The sequence below is a fragment of the Corvus kubaryi genome, unplaced genomic scaffold, assembly GCF_017639235.1.
Source record: "Corvus kubaryi isolate FWS band 111438036 unplaced genomic scaffold, C.kubaryi_AGA036_p1.0 138, whole genome shotgun sequence".
In the NCBI taxonomy this organism is placed as follows: domain Eukaryota; kingdom Metazoa; phylum Chordata; class Aves; order Passeriformes; family Corvidae; genus Corvus; species Corvus kubaryi.
Genome location: NW_024580672.1, coordinates 20,930,853 through 20,955,160, shown reverse-complemented (window position 1 = coordinate 20,955,160; position 24,308 = coordinate 20,930,853). Strand labels below are relative to the sequence as shown.

The following is a 24,308-nucleotide window of genomic DNA, read 5'->3' as shown; positions in this document are numbered from 1 at the left end:
CAACTTTGTCCTTCGATGGTGCTGAAGGTCTGTGCTTCCCTCGTGGATCCCTCATTACCATTAATGAGCTTTAGGGCTGCACATCAAAAGCAGGCCAGTGGCAGCAAGGCTGAGTTTACACCGCACAAGTGAATATTTGCATCTTGGATGGGTGGCTGAGGACTCCGGGAGAGCTGCAGGGCTCAGGGGGTTTGCAAAGGGTTTTCTGAGGAGCCTTCTTGTTTTGTCATCTGCTTTTGTTTGATTTTTGAACTACTCTAGAAAAATATATTTATTTAACTACTTTTTAAACATGTAGTTAAGTAAATAAAACAGTGAAAATCTCTTAGGGACAAGTTGGGAAAGTACTGATCGCTTGTGTCATTTGTTGTATAAAGTATTAGTTTCAATCACCTTTGCTGTTTTTTGAAAAATGATCTCAAGGAAGCAGAATATCAGGTCACCCTCATTTTGGTCATTCAAAGGCTGAACTGGAGTCCCCAGATGTGAAAATATAGACCCTCCAGAGATTTCCAGCACACTGCTCCGGGACACAGCCAGGTATGCCATGAAAACAGCATCAAATTGAAGGGAGAAACACTTTTTCCAGCACCTCTCTAGATTAAAAAAAAACCAAAAAACATAGAGAAAGACAAAAGGTCAGGGTAAAATGGGAAAGAAATCAGAAACAGAGTGTGGGAAAGGACACTTTAATTTACTGAGTGGTTCTCTTTTTTTTCTTGCAGGCATCTCGCAGCATCTTGTAGCTGCAGAGCTGTTAAATGTTAGATAATCAAACCATTAGTAGTTAGCACAGAATTCCCTGACCCCTCTCAGTTGGTTTTCAGCTGTTCAGACCTCACTTTGCATTTTTCAGTCTGGCAGCTGAGAGACATTAAACTCTGGAGTCAGCAGAACTATCTGGAATTACCTCTGTTACAATTTGAGGAAAATGAAATTATCTTTCAGATGTAAACAGTTCCTAATTAAACTCTGAAGCTGTTTATGTTTCCAAACCAGTCTGAGCTGAGCTCGGCACAAAGACAGACTTCTTTGTTGTCTTTTTCTTTTTTTAATAAAGTTGATATACTGATGTAATAAATTACTTGTGGCAGAGCTAGGTCTGTTGTGCTAGCAGTGCAACTGCTTTTTTTTTTTCAAAAAAAAAAAAACAACCAACTTTAAGCAACATATCCCTCTGCCCCAGTAATTTAGCACATTGCATTCTGGTCCTTCCTTTAGTAGGAAACAGCCACGAGATTACAGAATAGATTTATGTCACTCTTTCCCTTCACTCCAAGTAGCCCCACGTCTGCAGTGCATTTGGCCTTCTTTTTTTGTTAATAATTTCCATGCCTTGCAGATATATTTAACTTGTGTGATAAATAAGATCTGTGTTGAAGAATTAGTAGCGTTGGTTGAAATCCATTTAATTTTTCCCAGTCCTTTGCAGGAGTGGATCACTGTTAGCAATTAGCACACAGAACTGTGGGGCAAAAAAAAAAAAGAAAAAAGATAATTGCTTTTTATTTGGTTTAGTCTTTCCCATTTCAGTGGATGGGCTGTTAGAAGGGAAAATATTTGGCTTTGCTGGTGTGTTCTCAAGGAGAGCCCTCAGATTGACAACATGACTTTGCTGTAAGTGAAGCTGACAAGGAGAGAGGTGACTTCTCAAATGAAAACACATTTTACTTCTGGTGTGATTATTTATAGCAGATACTTAAGGACAAGCAGGGGTTTCTGCCATGAGATGTATCCACTTTTCCTGGCCTGGATGCTGGGATGAGGGAGCTCAGCTGCCTTTTGTCTTGTTGCTGTAATATCCATAGGAAATATAGCTCTGAGAGGGACATTTTTCTCCTGCAGTGCTGCTATTGCCATGACCCATGAGAACAAATCATATAAGGACATTTCCCTTTATCTTGGCTTTCTGTTTCATCAAAAAAAAAAAAAAAAAAAGAAAACAAACGCCAAACTTTTCAACCTGCAGGGATAAATCTGCAGTGCAGTGCATGGAGAGTTAAGCACAGTGTCCAGTTTTAATTGGTGTTAATGAATTCCAAATTCCTGGCTTAAAAATGGAAACATACCATAAAGGGCAAATCCTTAAGGTCACATGAAAGCTCCTTTTTGAACATGTGTTGTGTGCCCAGGAGCACTTGAAGGAATTGATGTGGACTTGGAAGGCTGAATCCCTGTAATTAACTGATGCCCACAGCTGCATTTGCCACAGTTGTCATGGGAATCACAGAGCCTTTTGTGCCTGGCGTAGATGTGCAAAATGTTTAAAATTTTCCTTCCTGCAAAGACATTCTTGATCTTTTCTAAAGTCAAAGCCTGTCACAAAGTGCTGGGCACATTTACTGGGGGGTTCTGGTGGCAGCAATGCAGGGAGGCTCCATTTCAGCCTTTGCAAAGGAATGACGCAGCCCCAGGGATGAATTAAGATAAGAAACCACCTATTTTAGAATAAAGGCACTGAAAATGAAGAGGTGAAATAAGTCTGGTGTCCTAGGGAGCCTTTCTGTCTGCCTCTTATAGCATGGAAATTGTGTTCATCTCCACCCCTGATGCTCTCCTGGCAGTCAACCACCACCAGTGAGAAATCCAGAGCTGGTAGGAAAACTCCCATGGACTTCAGTAAGGCCAGGGTTTCACCAGGATCCATATGGGGGTTTTTTTTTTAGATTTATCAAAAGCTTTTCATTCCTGTGAGTGAAAGTTTTAATTTGCTCATTAAGGATCCCTAAGTCTTAGATCATGGCTGGATCCATCCTGTCCTCATGGCTTCAAATAATGAAATAAATACAATGTGGCTGCTAATTTTTCTTTGTTCCAGCTCTGTGAAAAGGAAAGGGGAAGGTAGAAAAGTGATTCTTTGTTATTATATATTTAGGATTTTTTTAAGAATTCCACTTCCATTGTTCTGAGGTGATTTAGGTGATATGGGATAAAGAGCTTTTTTCTCATAACAGGGGCAGGGAAGGTGGGAATGCTGGGGAAATTCAGACTGATTTCTGGCACTGTTTTTCCTCACTTATCTTTCCTTTGGATCTTCCCAAAGAAGAAAAAAAATTGAGCCATGCTGCTTGCAAGTCAGATCCTCTTGTCTTGGAGTCCTGATTATTAAGAGTTTGGTAGTACAGATGTTAAGTGAAATCAGTATGAGCCTGTCCCCCAGGTATTTATTATTCCCAGCTTTTTGCAGGGCTCAGATTCTTTTCTCCAGCACCCACATCTCATAAGTGGCATTTCCATGCACTTCACTCTCTTAGTGCTTCTGCTCCTGCTCTTCCCAGTGGAACAGCATCTCCACGTGCTCCATCCAGAGGGTCGATCCTTGGGGTTTGTCTGTGCCAGGAACTGGACTTGAGGATTCTTGTGGGTCCCTTCCAACTCAGGATTTTCTATGAAATCCCTTCTCCTTGGCCCGGATTTCTCCTGGTTGGGTTTAGCCCTATTTGGAGTCCACTTCCCTTAACTTGGTGTCATTTGATCTGCTCACCTGATGTCCAGGCTCACCCTCACCCAAATCTGTCTCCTGAGCCCAAATACCCGCTTTATGACAGCTCTTTCAATCAATCTGATTCCCAAAGTCAGGTTTTTCTTTCTCCATCCTATCTGCTCCTGGCCCATTTAAAAAAAATCAACTCCAAGGTTTTTCAAGGGAGAAAATCAGAATGTAACTGCCTGGAACACAAGCAGATTGTAAAATCACATTGGGAACTAACCAAAGCACCTTTTCCCTATTCAGAAATCAGTAGGAAGCTGATCTTCAGCAATGGTTTGGACCATTTGTCTTTATTTGCTCATCATGTGCTGAGGATGGTGTGTTTTGTGCGACAAATTTAAACTCAGGGCACTCTGATTGTGCTCCTTATCCACATTTCCCTTCACTGCCGGGAGCTGCTGGCAGGCACAGGGTGTCTGCATCCCACTTCTCCTTAGCCTGGGACCAGACCTGACCCGGCCTTTTCATCCCTCCCTCTGCTCTGTCTTGCTTTTTGACTTTTCCTGTAGTCAGCATTGGATTAGCCTCAAATTCTAAGCAGCAGATTGTGAAACCTGAACTCTCAGCAATCCAGCAAATTTTTATTAATGAGGTAGTGGTCTAAAAGGAAACAGAGCAAAAGATGAGCCAGAGGCAAATTCAAACTGATTATAGCTCCTTCCTTGGCTGTCTGGTTTCCAACAGGAAGAACAGTTGTCTGAGTTCAATTCCCAGGGAGCTTTTGCAATGCAGATAACTCCAGCATAGAGTCAGGATCCTGTCAGGGGTGATAAATTGGTTTAGTATTGCTTCACCCCCAGAACACAAAGGAAAGTCACAACAGGCCTCTCCTCCAAGAAAAAACTTCTCTGACCGTCCATTTGTCAAAGGGAAAGTAACTGCTAATAATGTTTTATTTGGCAGTTTTGTGACTGCCACGACAGTCTATACTGTATAAAGCCATTAAGTGTTGCTCCCTTGCAGAATGGATTTTTGGGAACCATCCAGGCATTTGTTCTGTCGCTGCTTTCTGCCCTGAGGTCCCACATCCAGCATGATAAATCTGCCTTTTTGAATATTCCAGGTAGTTAAAACTTCACCTTCCGTGTAATGGGAGAGGTCAAGGCTCAGCTGGGGCTGTGTCAATCCAGTCTGGGCACCTGAAGGGAGACTGCTGGACTTCATTCTGGGAATCTGCACTATCCCCAGGGAAAAATTAAAACAAACTTAAGGCATTTGTGTGCAGAGTTTAAACATTTACTTGGAAAGGCTTTCTTTCCAGTAAGCCTGGAAATTCCTCTGTAGCACAACAAGCCATCCAAGCAGACATCAATTAAATTAACCACCAGTATGAAATATTCCCAGTTATTTACTGGAAGAGTTAGAAGCCACCATGTAGTGAACGTGACAAAAGCTGTAGGAGAAATCTGGGCTTGTTTTGAAGTCACTGACCATGAACTCAGACAGAGGAGCTTTGATGTCATCTCTAACTACATGGCCCAGTTCCGTGCTCTACTTTATTGCTGCTCTAGGGATTAAAACTCTAAAAGAGAGGAGCAAGGGAGTGAAAAATAGGCTAAAAATATAAGTATGGGTTGTCAGACATCTCCTACCTTTTGAAGCAAACTTCCCATTTAAATACTTTATCTGGATATGAAACCACTCTACATTTTTAGTTAAATCCCTCCGAATCATCTGAAAAAGATGTGCCCCATCAGTTCTGGGACTGATGTCTTGGGCAAAGCTGCTTCCAAGAGCCCAAAGGGTCCTCCAGCTTCTCCCCTCCTCCTAATTTTCCCAATTTGCTGTTTCCAAAAGCTTTGGGTGTGAAACAATCTGCAGATCCCTTTAAGCTCCCCCTTTATTGTGCTGGTGGGGTCAAAAACTGCATTTGTGCCTTTCACCCTCAAAAGTACTTAGAAATTAAGACGTTGTTTAAATAATGGATTAAAAAGTCTTCCCATATTATGGTGCTTGCCTAATTAATAGATTAAAAAGTCCTTCCATATTATGGCACTTTTCTAATTTTAAACAATTGCTACTAAAATGTGAGGTGTAGGAAATAACGTGTAGTGACAGAACTTGATACATGAAGGGGGCTGTAGTACTTGAACACCTATTTCAATATCAAAGAAAACTGGATTTTATCTCCTGCTTGACACCTAATTCTGTGAAGTTCTTTATGCTTACTAATTCATTAACATACTTGCTGTACAGAAGAGCTGGAGTGTCAAAAAATGTCATCTAATAGCAAATTCACTTTTATTCTGGTAGGCTCTTCTCTCTTAGGAGCCCATAAAAAGCTGTTTTCAAAAGCTGGAGAGCAGTAATAATGTCTAGAAGGTTAAAACCAAGGGGGGTGCTTTTGAGTGCAAAAGAATTACGTCAATTAGATCAGGAGTTAGAGGAGGCTGGAAAATTGTCACAGTTCATTGAAATCAACACTTCCCTGGGTCTAGAAACATTCATGCTGCCTGAGTTTCTACCTTCTAGAAGTTTATTCTTGGGTTAATCTCTCCGGTCCTGCCATTTTTTTCCATGGAAAAATTACTTACAACTGTGTTAACAAAAACAACCCTATCCCTATTCTTTAATTTAATCTCCACCCCCGCCCTGTTTTTATGTTCTTATGTAAAACCAGGATATGCAGCAGAAAACTTAACATATTTCTGTCTTAGACATCTGCAGAGTCTGAACAAGTTCAAGCTCACCTCTCCACCCTCCAGTAAAAGGTTCTGCACTGCTCTCCTCCTCTCCAGTTGTCAGCCAAAAATCAGGAATTTTGGAGATTTAAGTAAATATTCATATTTTTGAATCTCAAAGGGTCCTTGGGTCGAGACAGACACAAAGTCACTGAGGTGGTCAGTTCGGGCAAGGTGTTGTCATGGAAAGGGTTGGAAATTCTGGTATTGGACTAGGGAAACTTCCAACTCCAAGGGCTGGGATGCAGCACCCCTCTGATCTTTGAGTGTCTTCATGCTCCTAAAAAGCACAGTTGATGCCGGAGATATTTCTAAATATGGCCCCTCAGGTTTGGGTTTTCAGGAATTCTGGGCAAAGTTCAGTCCCAGTTTTCTGCACCTTTGGAAATTAGCTAACCAACAGTTGTTTCCATAAGTAAGTATGCTCCAAAAAAGAATCAAAATGTCCCTTTTAAAATTAATATAATCTCCAATTATCATATTACCTCAGGGAGGGAGCTGAGGTGGTACTTAACAGACCTCTTTGGGGCTCTTGTGCATTTTAATTGAGTGAATAATTGTAAAACACTTCAGGGTCTTTTGGTAAAAGGCTCTGTATAAACATTGCCATAATGCTGAATAATCAGGTTGGGATGTGAACTGGAAGAAATGAACCCTATAAATAGATCTGTATATACATATGGGGGGGGGGAGGGGTGTAAACACCAATATTTGGGACAGAAAATGTCAGTTCCTTTAGAAAAGTCTTGCAGCTCTTGAATAAGAAATGAAAAACGAGATTGGAGAGTGATAATCGTAATAATCAAAAGGTTTTCAAGATACCGTGAGCCTGTGCTTTATCCTCCTGTGCAATGCATGGAGAGCTCCCAGAATCGTTGTGTTACCCCTTCAGTGATGCTTGCTGAGAAGCAGCCAAATCTGTTCTGTTTATGGTGGAGGAACTCAGAGGAGGTGGATCCGAGGTACTGAGATGTAGACAGACGGGATTTGGAGGAACCAAAGGAGTTCCACCTTTCCTGAGCTGGTGCTGCAATGCAGCTGGAGGGGTTTGGGTCTCCTGCAGCTCAGGGCAGTGCCCCTCCAGGCATATTCCAGATGGAGCAGTGGGAATGACATTAATGGGATCATCTCACAGCCTCAGCAGTGGCACCAGTGCTGGACGTGTGGAGCTGATCTGCCGTGACCCTGCACGGATCAGTAGCTCCTGCATCTCTCCTCAGTGCTTTGGCTGTCTCATCTCCTCAGCCTGTAGTTTTCTGGGGCAGTGGCTCTGTTCCTGTGCCTGTACTCTCCTCTCACTCAGCCCCTTAGGAAGGGGAATTCCTCTGAAATGGAGATGATGGAGATGAGCTTTTATATTTCACGAAAAAAAAAAAAGAAGAAGAAGAAGAAAAGAAGCCTGTGCTGGGCAGCGAGGTGCTGGTACAAAGAATCCTCTCTTCTTAAATGGGACTTGACAGAGTGCTGATGCCACTTCACTTAGTTAATGGAAGGAGCCATCTAATACAGGCTAAATGCAGAACTGCCTAAAGGAACCTGGCATTTGGAGGGCTGGAGCGCTTGAAATATAAATGAATGGGACAAGCCCAGGCTCTGTTTCCCAAGGAATCGATTACCAGGGATCCTCTTATGACTGTGAAGGTCTTATTTGCACAAGCAGGCAAAGCTATTTCTGTTGGAAACTGGGATATTTGTTTCTAGGGTTTAAACACATCTTTTAAGCACCAAGGAGACTCTGAGGAATGCTGTGGATTCAAGAGGGGTAGAAAGACTGAAATGATTTTCCTTGCTGTAAAGCCACTGAAGAGACTGATGGTAGTGCTGGGAACCATTTGAGTTCTGTAGATTTGTACCCACAGCCAGAGCAGTTTGCCAAAAGGATCCATTGTGTATTGAGTCTATAGATTCAGAAGGTGTAAAAAATGTATGGGACACAGCATTTTAGAATAAGAGTTGGTTGGACTAAAGTTTCCTTTCTCTTTCCAGCTGTAAAAAAAAATAAGGATGTGTAACAGAAAATGTCTTGAGTGAAGATGAATGGAGTATAAAGATTGCTAATGAATTTTTTTGCCTCTGGAAGGTTCTCCCATGGCATTTATGAGCTGGTTTTCCAACAGGAAAGTGTCCAAGCTACCACAGGAAGCACGAGCATCCCTGTTTAGATATCACTGAAATCTTGGACAGGTCAAGGACTGGCTTTACTGTGGAGACCCCATTTCTTTCTCCCACCCTAAGGTAGCTCCTTCCAGGTGAGATCAGAAGCCTCTTTACAGGGTAGTGGGAGGACGCTCCTGCATTTATTCAGAGGATAAGTTCCTTTCACGTCACCATTCCTTTGTGATTTTTCGCAAGCTCCAGATCCACTCAAATATTGGTTTGAGTGCTCCTGACATCCGATATCTGTGACTTCCCATCCCATCTGCCAGGGATTTCATTCTTCTGCTGAAACAGCTTTAAAATTGCAAAGACAGGCAAAATACAGCCTCAAATCACAATAGTGAAGTGCTGTGGCTGTTACATGGAACTTTATTGGTCAAAAAAATGAAGACTGGGTGTATATCAGAATATCACATTAAAGATTAATCCGGTTTCCAATGAAAGACCAATTGGCACCAACTGATAGAGGATCTTCTCTTGCATGGTGTGATTACCCTGAGGTTTCTCTGTTTCCACCAGCTGGGTTTGTTTCTGGGTTTTTATTGCTTTATTTGGGGATTACTTGGTAAAGAAGAAGCATTTTCAGGAAATGTCATCATGTGCCATGTGTTACTCTGATGTCAGCTGAGGAAATTGGCGTCAGGAGCAGGAAAAGCCAGAAGATGAATGGATCTCTGAGTTCAAAATAGGAAACAGCTTGAAGTTCCTTTGGGGGGAAACATAAAGCTCATTCATTAGAAATGACACAGTTTCACCTCTGGCACAGGCAGAGGACTCTGCCCTCCTGCTGATGGACAGACACACCTCACATCCATGCAAATGATCCTGGGAATGCAGGGATGCAAAGAACAGGGATGCAAAGAGCCCTAAAGCATTGACAGTTCTGACTGGTGAGCTGTTCTCATGCTCTGTGTGTGGCTGAGAGGTGTCACATGGAAATCTGCATTAGCTGTGTTCCTGAATGGATTTCACTCCCTGTAAGGTGTGTTTGTCTCCTTGTCTCACCCCAGTGGATATCAAAGTAAACCTGTGCCACTGAAGAGCTGGATCTTGCCTGGATGATGCAGTATTCATTTATTCATGCTTTGATATGAGGGCTGTGTCTGATCAAGCCCTCATCAGGGTTTATCAGTCAGATATATCTGAGTTTCTTTGTTTTTTCCTGCTGTTTGGCAGGAATCCATCCTGTGAACAAGTGAACAAGTACATCCATCTACTTCACGGTCAAGTACACAGAATTTTGTGAGGTTTCTTCCTGATCAGACTTAGGTTAGGACAGCAGTTTGTAATGTCCTGTTAAGAACATCTCCAATTGCTCAATATAAAATGGTCAGTAGTTTTCCAAGTGCCTTTATTTTCTGTTCCATTACTCCGAGTACCTTCCCTGTCCTCCCTTGGGGCCCAGCTAACAGCCTGGCTCCTACCTCCTGCTATTCTGAAATTTCTTTATTTGTCTTAGGCTCTGTCATTTTGCTGAAACATTGATATTTTCCAGCAATCAGCTTATTACATGGAGATGCCTATTAGCTTTCTGAAGTCATGTGTCAGTGAAACTCAAAACTGTTTAGTTTAACTTGACAAGCCCTATAGTGATATTGGAAAATTATTTTCTTCTTCAGACTCGTGTTTATGTTCTTTTCCAATGAGCTGGCTGTTTTATTGCAACAGAAACTGTAAAAGAGGTAATTTTAACTAGGCACAAAATATATTCTGTTCTGTAATGTATCCATAACCTTCTAGAAGATCCTAATTAACTTCCTTATGTCAGCATAGGAAGCTCTATTGCATTCGTAGTTGCCAAACATTTCTTTCCTTTTAATAGAAATTATCCCTTTCTGAGACCTACGGGCATCATCATTCCCAAGACAAGCTTTTCATTTCAGGATATCAGAAACACCCAGAGATTAATGCAGGTCTGAAGTTCAGCAGTGCAGAATTTCTGTCTGTTATCTTGCTTGTCTGCAAAGATAACAATCCTAATAACACATGGGTGACACAAAGCACTCAGTGAGTAAAGTGAAATTGCCAGGTTGGCTCCTGAGCTGCTGAAATGTTGAGTTACTACTGGGCCATGGTGTGACAAAGGTATCAGGTTTGAAGGGAGAAGCTCTTCTACAACGTGTTTGTGACACAGATTCAATGTAATTCAATGTGGACATGAGATATGGGGAAGAAATTATTCCTGTGAGGGTGGGCAGGCCCCTGACCAGAGCAGCTGTGGCTGCCCCTGGATCCCTGGCAGTGTCCAAGGCCAGGTTGGATGGGACTTGGAGCACCCTGGGATAGTGGAAGGTGTCCCTGAAGGTGGAGTGAAATGGTCCTCCAGTCCTTTTCCAGCCCAAACCATTCCATGACTCTTTGATTTGATCTCAGCGCAGAGCAGGCACAGCAGCCCTCAGGACACCACGCTGTGGGCCAGGCCCAGGTGTCACTTGGTCTCACATCTGTGAAGCAAACTGCAAACATTCATCAGCAGAAATGGAATCAAGTTCTCCGAGAGAAAAACCCCAATTATCTGCTGGTATTTGTACTGCACGGGTTTGTTTGGTTCGCACTGTCTGGGTGTTCCACAAAAGAAATGGGAGCTGTTGTGTGCCTGCCCAGCGGGGCCGAACCCTGCACTCAGCAGTGGGAATTCAAAACAGGAGTATTTCCATCACAGTCCTTACAGCCGTGCTGATTTAAAATAAAAACTGTCTTTGCTTTAATCATGCAGTTCCCAAGCTCAGCTTTGATGAATTGCAGAAGCAGGCTCTTATCAAGTAACAGTGGGTTTTTTCTTTTATTCTTTTTTCTTTCCTGAAAAGAGCAGGAAGTTTACCATTCTGCAGAGCAAGATGAATGAATTTGCCATTTGAGGCTGAATTTTCCAAGAAGGATTAGGATCTTTTGCAGTCCTGCAAATGCAGGATACTACTTGCAAGCCCAGCATTTCTTTAGGCTCATGATCATAATTATAACTCCATATGCAGAAGAGGGAGAAGGAATTTCTAATGTGAACACTTCCAATCCTTAAGAGCAGCTACAAATTGAAGTGAAAAGGTGGAAATTCTCTCAGTCATAGTAAGAAATTATTATTAATGTGTTAGGCTCAATTTCACAGTGAATTGCTCTAGCTCAATTCTGTGTGATGAAAAGTGAACACAATCTTCTGGTTAAGGCACAGATGTGCTAAAATGTCACAGTGTGACAGGAGAGAGAGGTTTTCATCTTGTATAAGAACCTTCCCTTTTGTCTCCATGTGTTTTTCTTCCAGCTATCCATTCCCCATGGTCTTCAGTAGCTGCAGTAGAAAGGACCTGGAAAACAGCCTGGAGAAGGGAGTGGGAATGTGTCTCTTTAACCTGCCTGAAGTCAAGGAGTCCTTTGGTGGCCAGAAGTGTGGGAATGGCTATGTGGAAGATGGAGAGGAGTGTGACTGCGGGGAGCCTGAGGTAAGACACCACCTGAGAGTTACTGCTCACCTCCAGCCTGCACGTTTTTGACAGTGGAGGCTTGGTTTGGTGTGTTTGGTGTAAAACAGAACTCTCCCTTCTCTGCTTCCATCCCATCAGCTTAAACCTGAGAGTCTCACAAGTGCAGGGAGTGCTGAGTGTATTCGAGTTGCCGAAGTTCAGGCAGAGCTTGGGTTAAGAATGTGCTCAGATCATCCTTAGAGAGCAAACTCTGGCTTGTCCAGCAGACTGGCCATGACCTCGTGTTCCTAGAAGTTCCTTTCAGCATTAGCTAATCAGCTGAACTCAAAAGAAGTTTGTGAACTTGGCTCGAATTTCTCAAGAAAACATGCGTTAGTTGAAGGTTTGTTTCTGTCAATGAGAGGCCACTCATATATTTGTATTTTATCAATATAACCATAGAAACTCTGCAATCATAGAATGGTTTGGATGAGACCTTAAAGATAATCTCATTCCCCCATTCCCCCCCTGCCATGGGCAGGGACACCTTCCACTATCCCAGGCTGCTCCAAGCCCCATCCAGCCTGGCCTGGGACACTGCCAGGGATCCAGGGGCAGCATTCTCTGGTCACCCTGTGCCAGAGCCTTGTTAATCCACATATATAACACTAAACAAATAGAAATATTAATATTGGTTGGGTATTTTTCATTGCAGCTCCAGTTTTTAGGTACAAGACCTTTCCTTTCTTCGCTGCGGGATTTTTCTTTCCCTCTAGCCAATTACCTCCCAACAGAAATAGCCTTCCCTGCCTCCCAAACAGATTGCTGCTGCTTCAAAGATTGTTCCATTTACTTTAGTGAATGTGTCAGAGGACTCCTCAGATCAGCAGGAGATAGGCAAAACCTGGGGTCGAATGATATCCGAGCTGGCATCCTTATCCCTTTTACATCCCATCCTCATTGGCTTTATTGAACTTCTCTCTGATTATCTGAATTAAAGGCAGCAGCAGATGAGGGATTTGTTTCCTGTGATAAATAGGGACCTACAGACAAAAGAGATGGGGCAGTTAACACAGCAAGATATTGCTGCATCCTGCCCATGGAGTGTATTGGATTTGTCCAAGCCAGGAGAATTTCCTGACAGTTCACTCACTCTTGAGGGTAACAAGGTTGGAGGAAGCAGCCTTATCTCCTTGTTTAAAGTCAATAGAGTGCAAGCAGCTTGCAAATGTCTTTCCTAACCCAGTTATCTTTCTTGTTTTCATTTCTGAACATTAGTGATACCTTTTCAAATCAAAGCCACTGAATGTCAGCAAGTACTGACTTGATTGGCCTCTTCTTTCTGTCTTTCTGTCTTTCTAGTTCTATTGGAAAAACTGCAGCTTGGGTGCAATTAAATGTATTTGGGATTCACTGCTCTAATCTGAGTGGTTGCAGAAAACCTGTGTGATTAGTTACTGATTCACTGCCCAGTCATTTATACCAGCTGAGTTCTGTCCATGCTGTTGCAGTATTCAAGAATCAGTGATATTAGGATTAAATTCTTCTGTGAGGGTGGGCAGGCCCTGGCACAGGGTGCCCAGAGCAGCTGGGGCTGCTCCTGGATCCCTGGCAGTGCCCAAGGCCAGGCTGGACATTGGGGCTGGGAGCAGCCTGGGACAGTGGAAGGTGTCCCTGCCATGGCAGGGGGAGGAACTGGATGATTTTTGGTATCTTCCAACCCAAACCATTCCATGATTTTATGATGCTAACAATTTTAGATTATATGACCAAAAATGTCTGATGTGCTGCAGTGTCTGTGGAAGGAGGGTTAATGCAGATTATAAATGGAACGATAAAAGAATGAAGAGAACTAAAAATCCTCGGTCCTTGAAAGACGAAAATGTGTCTACTTTTATAACCAGCTGCAAGGGGGAATAGAAAACTACAAATTGCTCACTCAGAAGTCAGACAAATTACTTCCAAATGTAATTAGGAGCGGGTGCCCAAACAGCTGTGACATGCCAGGGACGAGTCAACACAGCTTTTGTGCCAGGAACTCTTGTCTTACAAAATCTTGTCTCACAAAATCTTGTCTTAAAAAGCCATCACAGTGCTCTGAAGGGCTTAACAAGTGGATGGAAAGGGACAGGGCTGTCACTGCAGCCTGTGAGTTCAGAGAGGCTTTGGACCAAACCTTTCACCAAAGCCTCTCTAGGAGATTGAGCAGCTGTAAAGGAGAGAAAGCTGCATGGGTAAAAATTGGGTTAAAAGATAGAAAATACCACCAGATACAAACCATCCATTTCATGCAGTGGAAGGAGATCTGCTGTGCTGTATCCATGAGATGTGTCCTGGGGACTACACAACTCAGCATTTTCATAAACAGCCTGGGAAGAGGAATAGTCTTTAATTTGCTGATGATATTAGTTAGGCTGCTAGAGATGAAAACTGGCTGTGAAGGACTGCAGAGAAACCTTCTGAGACAGCTGGAACAGGCATTAAGATGAGAAATGGGACTCACTGAGGAGTGATGCACATTCCAAAATCACAAAGAAGATGATCGACTCTGAGCTGACTCTGACCATGGAGGAACAAGACTTCATATTGCAATAAATAGTCTCATGAAAATGTCAGCCCAGTGCTCAGGAGTGGTCTAAAAGGTAAATAGGCTGTTAGAAAGTACTAGGGGAGAAATAGGAAAACAAAACAAAGCACCAGCAGACCTCTATAAATCTGTTGTGCCTGAAACTGCTTGTGCAGGTTTTCTCTACCCCTCCCTGATCCCAGGGAGGATAAAGCAGAGTGAACAAAGATTGAGAGAAACACAATAAGGTGGTTCAAAGTTTCGAAAGGGCTCTGGCTGGAAAAGGAGAAAATGAAGGAAAATGCAGCATAAGCTGATAAAATCGTGAGTGGAATGGAAAAGGGTGAGTGAGGAGAGATTGTCCCCCATGAGAAATGAGCAGATGAAGTTAGGAAATGGCAGGTTTCGAACAAGGAGAGGGAGCTGCTCCCTGACTGTGTTGGTTACCTGTGAGTACCTTTACTCTGACTCTTACAGGTGCTAAAAATGCCCGTGGAGCCAAGGGAAAAGCAGGAGACTGGGAAGGTGTCAATGTCCTTAAACTTCTTCTGCTGGCTGCTCTCAGGGGGACACAAAGACAGAGGAGTTATGGGCTGACCCAGCAGAGTCTGTCTTGTGTTCCTAAAAAAGAGAGGGTGAAAACCAGGTGTCCTGTCCACAGGACAGAGCCTGACATCACGTAAGTGGTGCTGGGGTTGTTCTGGGGTTGGGCTGCTCTGGTTCCTCTGATGAGCCAGAAGAGCCACACTGGGAAGCTCCCTCCCATCACTGCTGTTGTTGTCAATAAAAAAAAAAAAATAAAAAAATAATAACAACAGACTCCAGCACAGCAGTAATTTCGGGTGGCAGCCTCCATCCTCCAAAAGCCTGGTAAGCCTTTCCTGTTTGTTCGCTTGTTTACGTTAAAACCATTCCTGACAGTTTGATAACCCAGGCACAAAAACTATTTACCAAGCTCATTCCCTACAATGAGCAATAAGTGAGACAGCAATTGGACATTTCAGAGGCTGCTGTAACACCACTCCAAGAGCTGTGTCTTTATCCCAATCTGCCTGTGGAGTGCAGAATGCTGCAGTGGGGCCAGGGGATGGGGTATTGCAGCTGACTGTTTCAGAAGGACCTTAATGGGACTGACACTCTGCTCTGCTCATCTCAGATTATTTTTGAGGGGAATTTATAAAATGTGCCTCTGTGCAGAGGAGCGTTACTCCTGACACGCAGCAGCTGCACAGGAATATTTCCGTAGCCTGCTGCCTTCTGGGGATCAAAAATAGGGGCAGGACGTTGTTCCTCTGCTTCAGAGCAGAGTTGGCTTTGTACATCCAGGAAGATATTACCTAAAAAACAGTGGAGTGCTGAGAATCTTTCTGTTTTTTGCTGGTGAGTCAGTGCTAGCCCTGCCTGGCAGTTGGGAAGCTTTCAGAAGTCAGCGAAGTAACAAGAGGCTGTGAACATCCTTCTAACCCACTTATTCTTCCTGTGTTCCCTATGTTGTTAGTGATCCCTTGCTAAGTCAAACAGACTTAACACAGCTGAAGAGCAATTTTATCTGCTGCTATTTCTGTGAGAGAGATGAGATTCCAGCTCAGCTGGTGTAACTTGCAGCTTGTGGGCATTATCTTGAAAAAACAAATCCATTCTTTTCTGAGGCCCCTTACGAGCTCGTTCTACTGACAATAAAGTTTGCAGAAGGCCCACACATGCCACCATCTAATCCACAAGTGTGAAATTGGGGTGTATCAGTGAGTGAGGCTGCAGTTCGTGCTCATTCCATATCTCAGAGCTCTGTTACTGGTGTACTCTGATAAGGGATTACATGGAGTCGTGGCGTTGTCTTCCTCTGTGGCAGCCCCAGCTTCCATACAAGCAGGAGCCTGGCCAGCAGCTATCACAAGATAGAGCTGTAGTTGTGATGCTCAGCAACTGCAGCACAGCTCCTGGATCCTCTCTGCAGGCAATGGAATCATTCCTCTGACTCCCATGGAAATAAAACACCACAGTGCTCTATCAGGGTTGGTGTCAGAGCACTTGGGTTGTTTGTGCTATTTGGGATTAGATCCATAGCTGGAATAAACCAGCCCTCCTCAGCAGCTTCTCTGGTTTTACTACACTTATTGGGCTTGTTGAATCTGAGGGCAGACAAGGCTCTTTGGATCAGGTTGTCGAATTTCATGCATAATTCATGATTTCATGCCCAGCTTTTCTTGGCAGAGCTATAGGCAGCCTCTTGATTTACGGCTCATTGTGACTGAACGTTGTCTGCTCTAAATTTACCCTCCAAATTCCTCCAGGAATGTACAAACCGGTGCTGTAACGCAACCACCTGTGCCTTGAACCCGGGAGCAGTGTGTGCACATGGGCTCTGCTGCGAGGACTGCCAGGTGAACCACGGGAAATGTCTCTTTTCTGGGTGGGGAGGCCAGAATTCCATGATTTTCCCAACTGCAGGGCAGTAAGCAAGGATGGAGGATGAGCAAATTGGTATCGATAAGCATTAAAATATTTGCATGTCATGTGAGCAATTAAAAAATTCTCAAAATATAAATTATTGAAGGAGCAGAGCAACAGACTTTTGAAATTGTCTGTGCTCTTTTTGGACCCTCCAGCTGCTCATGCAAAACTTCTTTTTCAGGAACTTTTGTGTGCTTTAATTTTTCTCCTTCTTACATGGCAAGCAGTCATTAAATGCTGAACCTTGGTTTTTTGGGGAAGGCTCTTAAATTATTAATTCTATCAACAGCATATGTATTTTTAATAGCAGATCATCAGCTGTTGAGATCTCCTAACACTCCATAAAAGCCAACTTGCCACAGGCATTTACCTGTTTGAATTCTCAGACCATCCCTTGCCTATCGGCTAATAAAGCATCCAGCAAGGTAACCCACAGGTCTGGAGCAGCAAGGGTTCCCTACAGCCAGGAACTGCTTTTTAGCAAAATTAATCTTCATATTCTTTGCTTTTTACCAAAGGCAATGTGATTAAAATTCAGGGCTGCTCCCATCTTTCTGGCTGCTGATGAGATGTGAATGTTCAGACTGGCACATTCCACCATCGCCTACTGGATGCCATCAGATCCAAAAAAAATATCATTATCCATGGAAATCAGCACAGGGCAGGAACAGTTACATGGACTAGTCATGTGATTAAGTTTGAGAGATCTTGATGCCCATCACAGCAACATTTCCATGAGGAAATGTAACTCCATAGATTCATTCAGGTTCAAGATCTATTCAAGACCATTGAATTGAACCTTCCAACCTGGGAATTGTTTGGCATCTGAATCCAGGATCAAGTGGGCTGGTGGCTTCCTGAGCCCTAACACAGCCCAGTGTTCTGTGATCAGCTGCCCTGGATGGAAAGGTCTCTGATCCGACTTCTGCCCAGTGCTCCAGATCCTCCTTTCCAGGGTTTTTGTGTTCAGACACGATGGAGGAGCCACACTGCAAACATCAGGGCTGGGGTTGCCTTCTGGCCTGAGCCACATGAACCATGTGTGCAGCTTTGTCTGACCCTCCTTCCTGCCAAACCCTCCCAGCGTGGCTCAAATCAGCGTATTTAGAGCTGTGTAATCCCTGTGCTCTCCTCTGCAGTCAGCTGGGGCCGGGCCAGTGGGGAAATCTGTTCATGTGCTGCATGGCTGACCCAGCCATGGCACAGCCACTGAAGTCCTGTTTGTTTTGCAGCTCAAACCAGCGGGGATTTCTTGCAGAGAGTCGAGCAATTCCTGTGACCTGCCCGAGTTCTGCACGGGGGCCAGCCCGCAGTGCCCGGCCAATGTGTACCTGCACGACGGGCACGGCTGCCACGGCGTGGATGGGTACTGCTACAATGGCATCTGCCAGACCCACGAGCAGCAGTGCATCACCCTCTGGGGCCCAGGTGAGTGCCAGGGCAGGGTCAGAGGTGCCACAGAAGCTTGGGGGGGGAAATCGAGATCTGGAGGGGTTTTATGCAGCGCCAATCTGTAGCTATTGTTTGAATAAGGAGGGAATGGCCCTGTGATTCATTCCAGCCTTGATTTGCTGTCGTGTTCAGTTCTTGCAGCAGGAGGTAACGAGGCCCGCGCTGCAACACGCTGCAAATGGAGAGGTGAACTCAGACAAATCATTTTCTCCTGACATCGAGATTTCCTGATGTCACCCCACAAAGTGCTGAATGCTCCTGGCAGTTTGAAATCACAGCCCTTTTCAGGCTGCTGTGTGAGCTTCCTCCTGTGCTCTAAACACCTCATCTGCAAAACAGATGTGTCTGCTCCATCCCCAGCCAGGGCTCAGCTTTTGACACTAACAAGAGACTCCTGGATTATTGTGTGTGTTTTATTAACTAGTGTCACCTGTAAACTGCCTGCTGACAGTGCTTTTAGCAGGATGTGCACTGAAGCAGAAAGGGATTTCATTCTCCCATGGGAATTTGTTCCCTTTGTGCAGAAATCTGGTAACATGAGTTCTTGAGCTGTTCTCAGCATCTATGCCAGGAAAACTGTTCACCTTTCTGTAAAGCCCTGTGACCCTTCCACTGCACTGCAAGTATTAATTCAGCATTTTGCTGTGAATCCAAGTCAAGTCTCCTTCAGCATCTCTGACCCTCTCGCTCAAATTTGAAAACCATTTACCTCTCCTAAGGAGAAGCATCATTTAGAGATAGGTGTAATTATTTCTTTTAAACTAACTTTCCCAACTCCCTTAGCCTATTGCAATTCAGTATCTCTCTCTTTAACTCTGCTCCACAACTTCTGTATCAATATAATGGCACACAGATGTTTCCCTTGGTCAAAACCCTCCCCAGAACTCTACTGAGGAGTTTATCTGTTTCCTTCCCAGGGAACATGGACCTTTTGCAACCTCTCTTTAAAAGAGCATTAAAGCATCTCAAGAACCAACCCCAGTGGTACAGGCAGCAGGTCAGCTTGGCCACATGGGTATAAGAGCACGTTCAGGAGGAGTTCCAGTTCAAAATTAAACTCCTCACGTGGAACAAAGCGTGCCTCTGATCCACTCCCCCGAATCCCACGCGCGTCGTAGAGTTGATATGAGCTCATCCAGCCATGGACAATTATAGCCTCCAGTCTTAGTCAGACTGGGAGTTCTAATCCCTGGATACAGAGACATTTTCTCTTGTAGAAAGCAGAAATCTCCTCCTGAACCAGTTTCCCATGCCGTGGAAAGTTACTTGGTCAGGCTGTTTGTGGCTGGGAAGAATTCCTCTAAAGGTCAGGGAGCTGAATTGCAGCAGCTCCTTGCCAGGTCTGTTTCCTAACACAGCAAGTCCTCCAAAGCCCTGGGCTCCCCTAATTCTTTCCTGTCTTCTTTCTTGGGACTATTCAATATGGGGACTGCTGTGTGTGGAGGCTCCAGGGTCCAGGCTGAGGGGGTCTGTTAATGAGAAAGATGTTTTGTTAAGACCAGAGTTCAAACAGACTTCTACTGGAATACACTTTGGTTTTGTCTTGGGAAGGCCCAAGGATAAGGATTTTAAAAAGGGAGGATGGGACCTGACCAAACCTGAACTGAAAGTCTTAATTCTTGCCACATTTTTGGAAGTAGGAATTAAAAATAATCACAGAACCACAGAATGGTTTGGGTTGGAAGGGACATTAGAGACCATCTCATTCCACCCCCTGCCCTGGGCAGGGACACCATCCACTAGACCAGGGTGCTCCAAGCCCTGTCCAACTCACCTTGGACACTTCAAATAATGCCTGTATTCTGGATTTAGAGACTAGGGGTGTGAATATTGACTGCTTTATCACACATCTGGCTGAAATAGGAGCTGGCAGCTGTGGGGTGGAATAGGAAGAGAGCTGCGTGGCTCTCGCAGTTAGAAAAATATCATGGTACAGGTAAAAAAAACCCTACAGATCTTTCCAGCCTTGCTTGCAGCACAAAGAGAGATTTGACATTCTAAGGTGTTGTCTCTGGACTTGGTATCAAAAATATACATTGTAACCTTTTACCAGGTTTTTTGTATCTGATTAGAACTGTTTTTCACAACTGCCTGCGTTGGAGTGAAGTAGTTTTGTGGTTTAAAAATAAAAAAAATCTCCCCCTTGAAGAAAAAACAGATCACAGTTCATTTTCATTCTCTTCTTATTTTCTTCTTCCCAGTAGGAGAAAGCCATGCAGAACAAAATACAATAACTTTTCCTAAAATAATATTCGGTATATTGAATTCCTTATTGATGTCTTCCCTTGTACATCTTTCTTTATTCATCAGGTTACAGATGTCCAGAAGCCCAATGATAAATGTCAATCTTCATATTTTTAGATCTATTTAAAGGAAAATGATGAACACTGTCAGAGCTTGTTTACATTAGGCTGAGCAGTAGGAACCTGTTTCCAGAAAAGCACTTACGTTTCCTTGGGGTTGTTTTTGTTGCTCTCAACACAGTGATTCAGATAAAACAGAGGAGTATTTTTTGCTCTGTCTTATCTGCATGGAAGGCTTGGTGGGAAGGAGAAGGGAGGAGCTCCTGGGGACAATCTCTGAAAATAGCCATGAATTCCTCTTAGAGCCCAGGCTGATTCCAGTCTGGTCCCAGAACACACAGAATTCTCCATTCTCTCTCCCACCATAATTCATGTCATTTTTATCCTTGAGGAGCAGGAACTGCTTGTGACCTTTTTTGTTCCATATTGAAAAAAAAAAAAAACGGCACTGATCTGACCTATTGATAGCAGTGACCGAAAAATACATCGACAGTGATGCTCCGTGTGGTGTCTGTGACTCCACTGGCATTTTCCAGGAGAAACAGCACTCAGACAGAGCTGCTTAAGGCAGAGTAATCATTGATTACCAAGGAACAGAAGATTCTCAACTTCAGATTTGTGGCTTTTTCTACATTGACAAGAAAATGATGCTTCAGGGAAGTTTGTCAATGTATTTTCCTATGGTTCCCCAAGTGGGAAAAAAGCAATAATTTTGGGGAGCCAATGGCAGGCATTGACTTAATAATTAGAACACATTTAAATGTGTTGCATGGACATGACCATTTATTTAGGCAGGAGCATTCTTAACTTAGATGTCAATATTTGTTGCTGTGTAAGAACTTTGCAGGTTTTGCCAGCTACAGCCCTACAGAGACAAAATAAATGGGCTGCCCACCTCAGATATATGACCAAACCATTGCTGACTGGGGTTTGAAAAAATGCTAATTGTCCAAGCACTGCAAAGATCTGAATTCAGTGAAAGCAAACTATTTGGATCATCACAGATTTATGGCGAGGCCTTTTCTTCTGGAGATGGGAAAGATATTAAATCATATTCTCAGGGGTAGTGACATCATCCTCCTTAAATGCAAAAAAATGCTCAACCCCATCTTGCTCTTGCCCAGACAGAACAGGGATCACCAGGATGGGGAGAGAGGCCAAGGGCAGCTTGTGGAAAGTTTCCTTTGCATCACCAGTGCAGCAAAACAAACTTAATGAGCTGAAACCCAGATCACACGACAGAGAACTGTGATTTTTATGCTTATATTTATTTGCACAGTTATTCGTGGTGCTGGCTGGCACAGCCTGAGCAACAGAACTCCAGCCTGTTACTCAGAGGTTGTTTTTTCCCCTCTCCCCACCCACAGACAGCTGGGAATTGAACTGAAATATCTCCCTTTTCTGCTGTCAGCCTGACAGAGGATGTTTCTCTTGTTCATGGAATCAGCACCATGGTCAGAAATTTCCCTCGTTCCTTTCAGGAGACTGTACTGGTGTTTTCCCATGGCAGCAGGTCTGAAATGACACAGCGTTTCTGTGCCCCACGACATCTCTTTTTTATTATTTTAATTTTTTGCAACTGCATAGGGAAAGAAGTGGGCTCATCAATATACACATTTGGAGAAGAAAACCCCAGCAGTCTCCAGGCTGCCAACTGCAGTGGTGAGCTTTGACCTTCTGCAGCTTCCAATGGCTGATTTAATCCCTTCAATGAGGCTTGGCGTGGAAAGGCCGACAGGACCTTAATTACAGGGTCATGATACCATAATTACCAATAGCAAAGTGAAATAAACTCTGCTCATCCAGCTCAAACCACTTAATAACTACCAGAAATCCTTCACAAATCGTTTTGCCTCTGCATGCAGAGGTAGAAAATAGAGGAAAACAGGACTTTCTGCTTCAGTTTATGTGGTGCAATCGTGATAAATGGGTTTCCTCCAGAAACACAACATTACAATTCTCTTCCTTAAGCATCCTCTGAAAACCTCCTTTTAACTTGGTAGCTCCATCTGTTCAGCGTCTTGCACTCTGATATGTTTCCATCCATAAAAAAGTCCAAATATTGTGAGAAGCCAGTGGGGAGAGGGAACAGCCATCTGAATCCCAAGCAACAGCGTGTCTTGGTTGGATACCAAAGGCAGAAATTGAAGCTGGGTTTTGGTTTCCAGGCTGCAGATGATCATTGGGTACCAGGTGTTTTCACACACAGACTGCTCTGAGCCTGGCAGGGGAGTGGTTTTTTGTGCTCCACGAGATCCTTTTTCTTGTCAAGTGTTACTAGCTGGAGTTAAAGCTCAGTGTCTGAGCCCTGCAAGGACGCTGCAGATGTGCTTTCCTTCCTGCAGGGTGCTTTCCATCATCTCTGCAACATTTTTGCATTCAGGAAAAAAAATCTACCACACACAAAACTTTCACCAGGTGAGAGAGGAAGAAAAACGCCTTAAACTCAGTATTCAGTGAGTGCTTTCCCTTTTTAAAACCATTTTTAGAATAAGCCTTTGTTACATCCCTTGCAGTCAGAGCACAGGACATGAGCATTCATTTGGCTTTTGGCAGCTTTGGGAGGGGACACCACTGAGGGGACGGCGTGTCTGGGCTCTGGGCTGCTGTGCCACATCTCCAAGGGAGCATCCAGCCACTGCAGTTCCAGGGCATCTGCTCAGTGAGCTGGGCCACCAGGCTCCTGGCCAAAAACAAGACCCAGAGCAGCTGCATATGACCAGGGCTGCACAAGCTGGTCCTTGCACACGTGGGAGAAAAAGCAGCTTTGGAAAAAGCAGCTTTCCTTGGCCCCTTGCTCACAGCAGGTTTATTCCCTCCCCTCCCCAGCCCTTCTAAAGCTGCTGTGGAATATGCACATGGTAATGTTTGTCTCAAGCTGAACTGGGAATGTGCCCACCCTGGAAAGATGAGGAGGCATCCACATGCTGAAAATGGAAATGTAACTTTTGCTTTTTTTTACACAGTGCCCTGGCTGGATGCTTTTGTTGATTTTTTTGATTATTGCTTGAACTGTAATGAAAAGGAATTGAAAGAATCCTGTGTGAGTCCCTTTTAATAGTTCCAGATTTGAAAAAATATTCTAAACTCAGCAAGCTTGATCGTAATCTTCCAAAGAATTTCAAGCTCTTGTCCTTCTCTCCAGGGAACCTACAGCTCATATTCTGTTCTTTCTGTGCCTTTCTTTCTGAATTTTCCAGTTTCAGCATGTAAAAACGTTAGAAGGAAAAGAGGGTGCCATCTTAAGCCTCTCCAAGTTTTAATATTTTGTCCTTAATAGCATTAGATTGCTGTTCAGCAGTATATAATATTAGTCAAGCTTCTGACTGTGAAATGCAGATAATTAATTGAAGTATTAATCTCTGAGTTTTTAGTGAAAAGATCCACACTGGCTGGAAGTTTTACAATCATATTTGTATGTTCTTCTCCAGGAATCTGACCCCCTTTTTTTTTAAAAAAAAAAAAAAAAAGAACGTTTTCCTCTTTGAAGGCTTTCAAATGAAATCTTCAGGCTGGCTTAAATAAATGCTCTGTTTTACCCACAGTTAGAGGCGTACACACTTGGAAGTGGCTCAAAACATTTGACAAAATGTAGCATTAGTTGAAATATTCTGTCTCTGGTAAAGATCAGGAACACTGCAGAAATGGGATATTCTCAGCCTTTGGGCTATCACGTCACTTGCTGCCAAGTTCTTTTTGCTTTAGTTTGGCTGATCTATCAAAAGCACAGAAATGCAGCTAGCAGCTCTCTGATCAGAGTTTTAGCCAGAGTATCTCCTCAGCTCCTTTTCTGCTCAAAGCCAGTCTCCCTGT

General features: G+C 43.7%; 1 protein-coding gene across 2 annotated transcripts in view; it reads left to right on the top strand.

The window, feature by feature from the left end:
* Nucleotides 1-24,308, top strand: part of ADAM12 (ADAM metallopeptidase domain 12) — a 171,659-nt gene that overhangs the window by 131,094 nt on the left and 16,257 nt on the right. For both annotated transcript variants that reach the window (XM_042019566.1, XM_042019565.1), the window contains exons 12-14: nucleotides 11,585-11,762; nucleotides 16,581-16,670; nucleotides 17,973-18,168. In XM_042019566.1, the coding sequence (XP_041875500.1) occupies nucleotides 11,585-11,762; nucleotides 16,581-16,670; nucleotides 17,973-18,168 (464 nt within the window). The remainder of the gene's footprint in view (nucleotides 1-11,584; nucleotides 11,763-16,580; nucleotides 16,671-17,972; nucleotides 18,169-24,308) is intronic.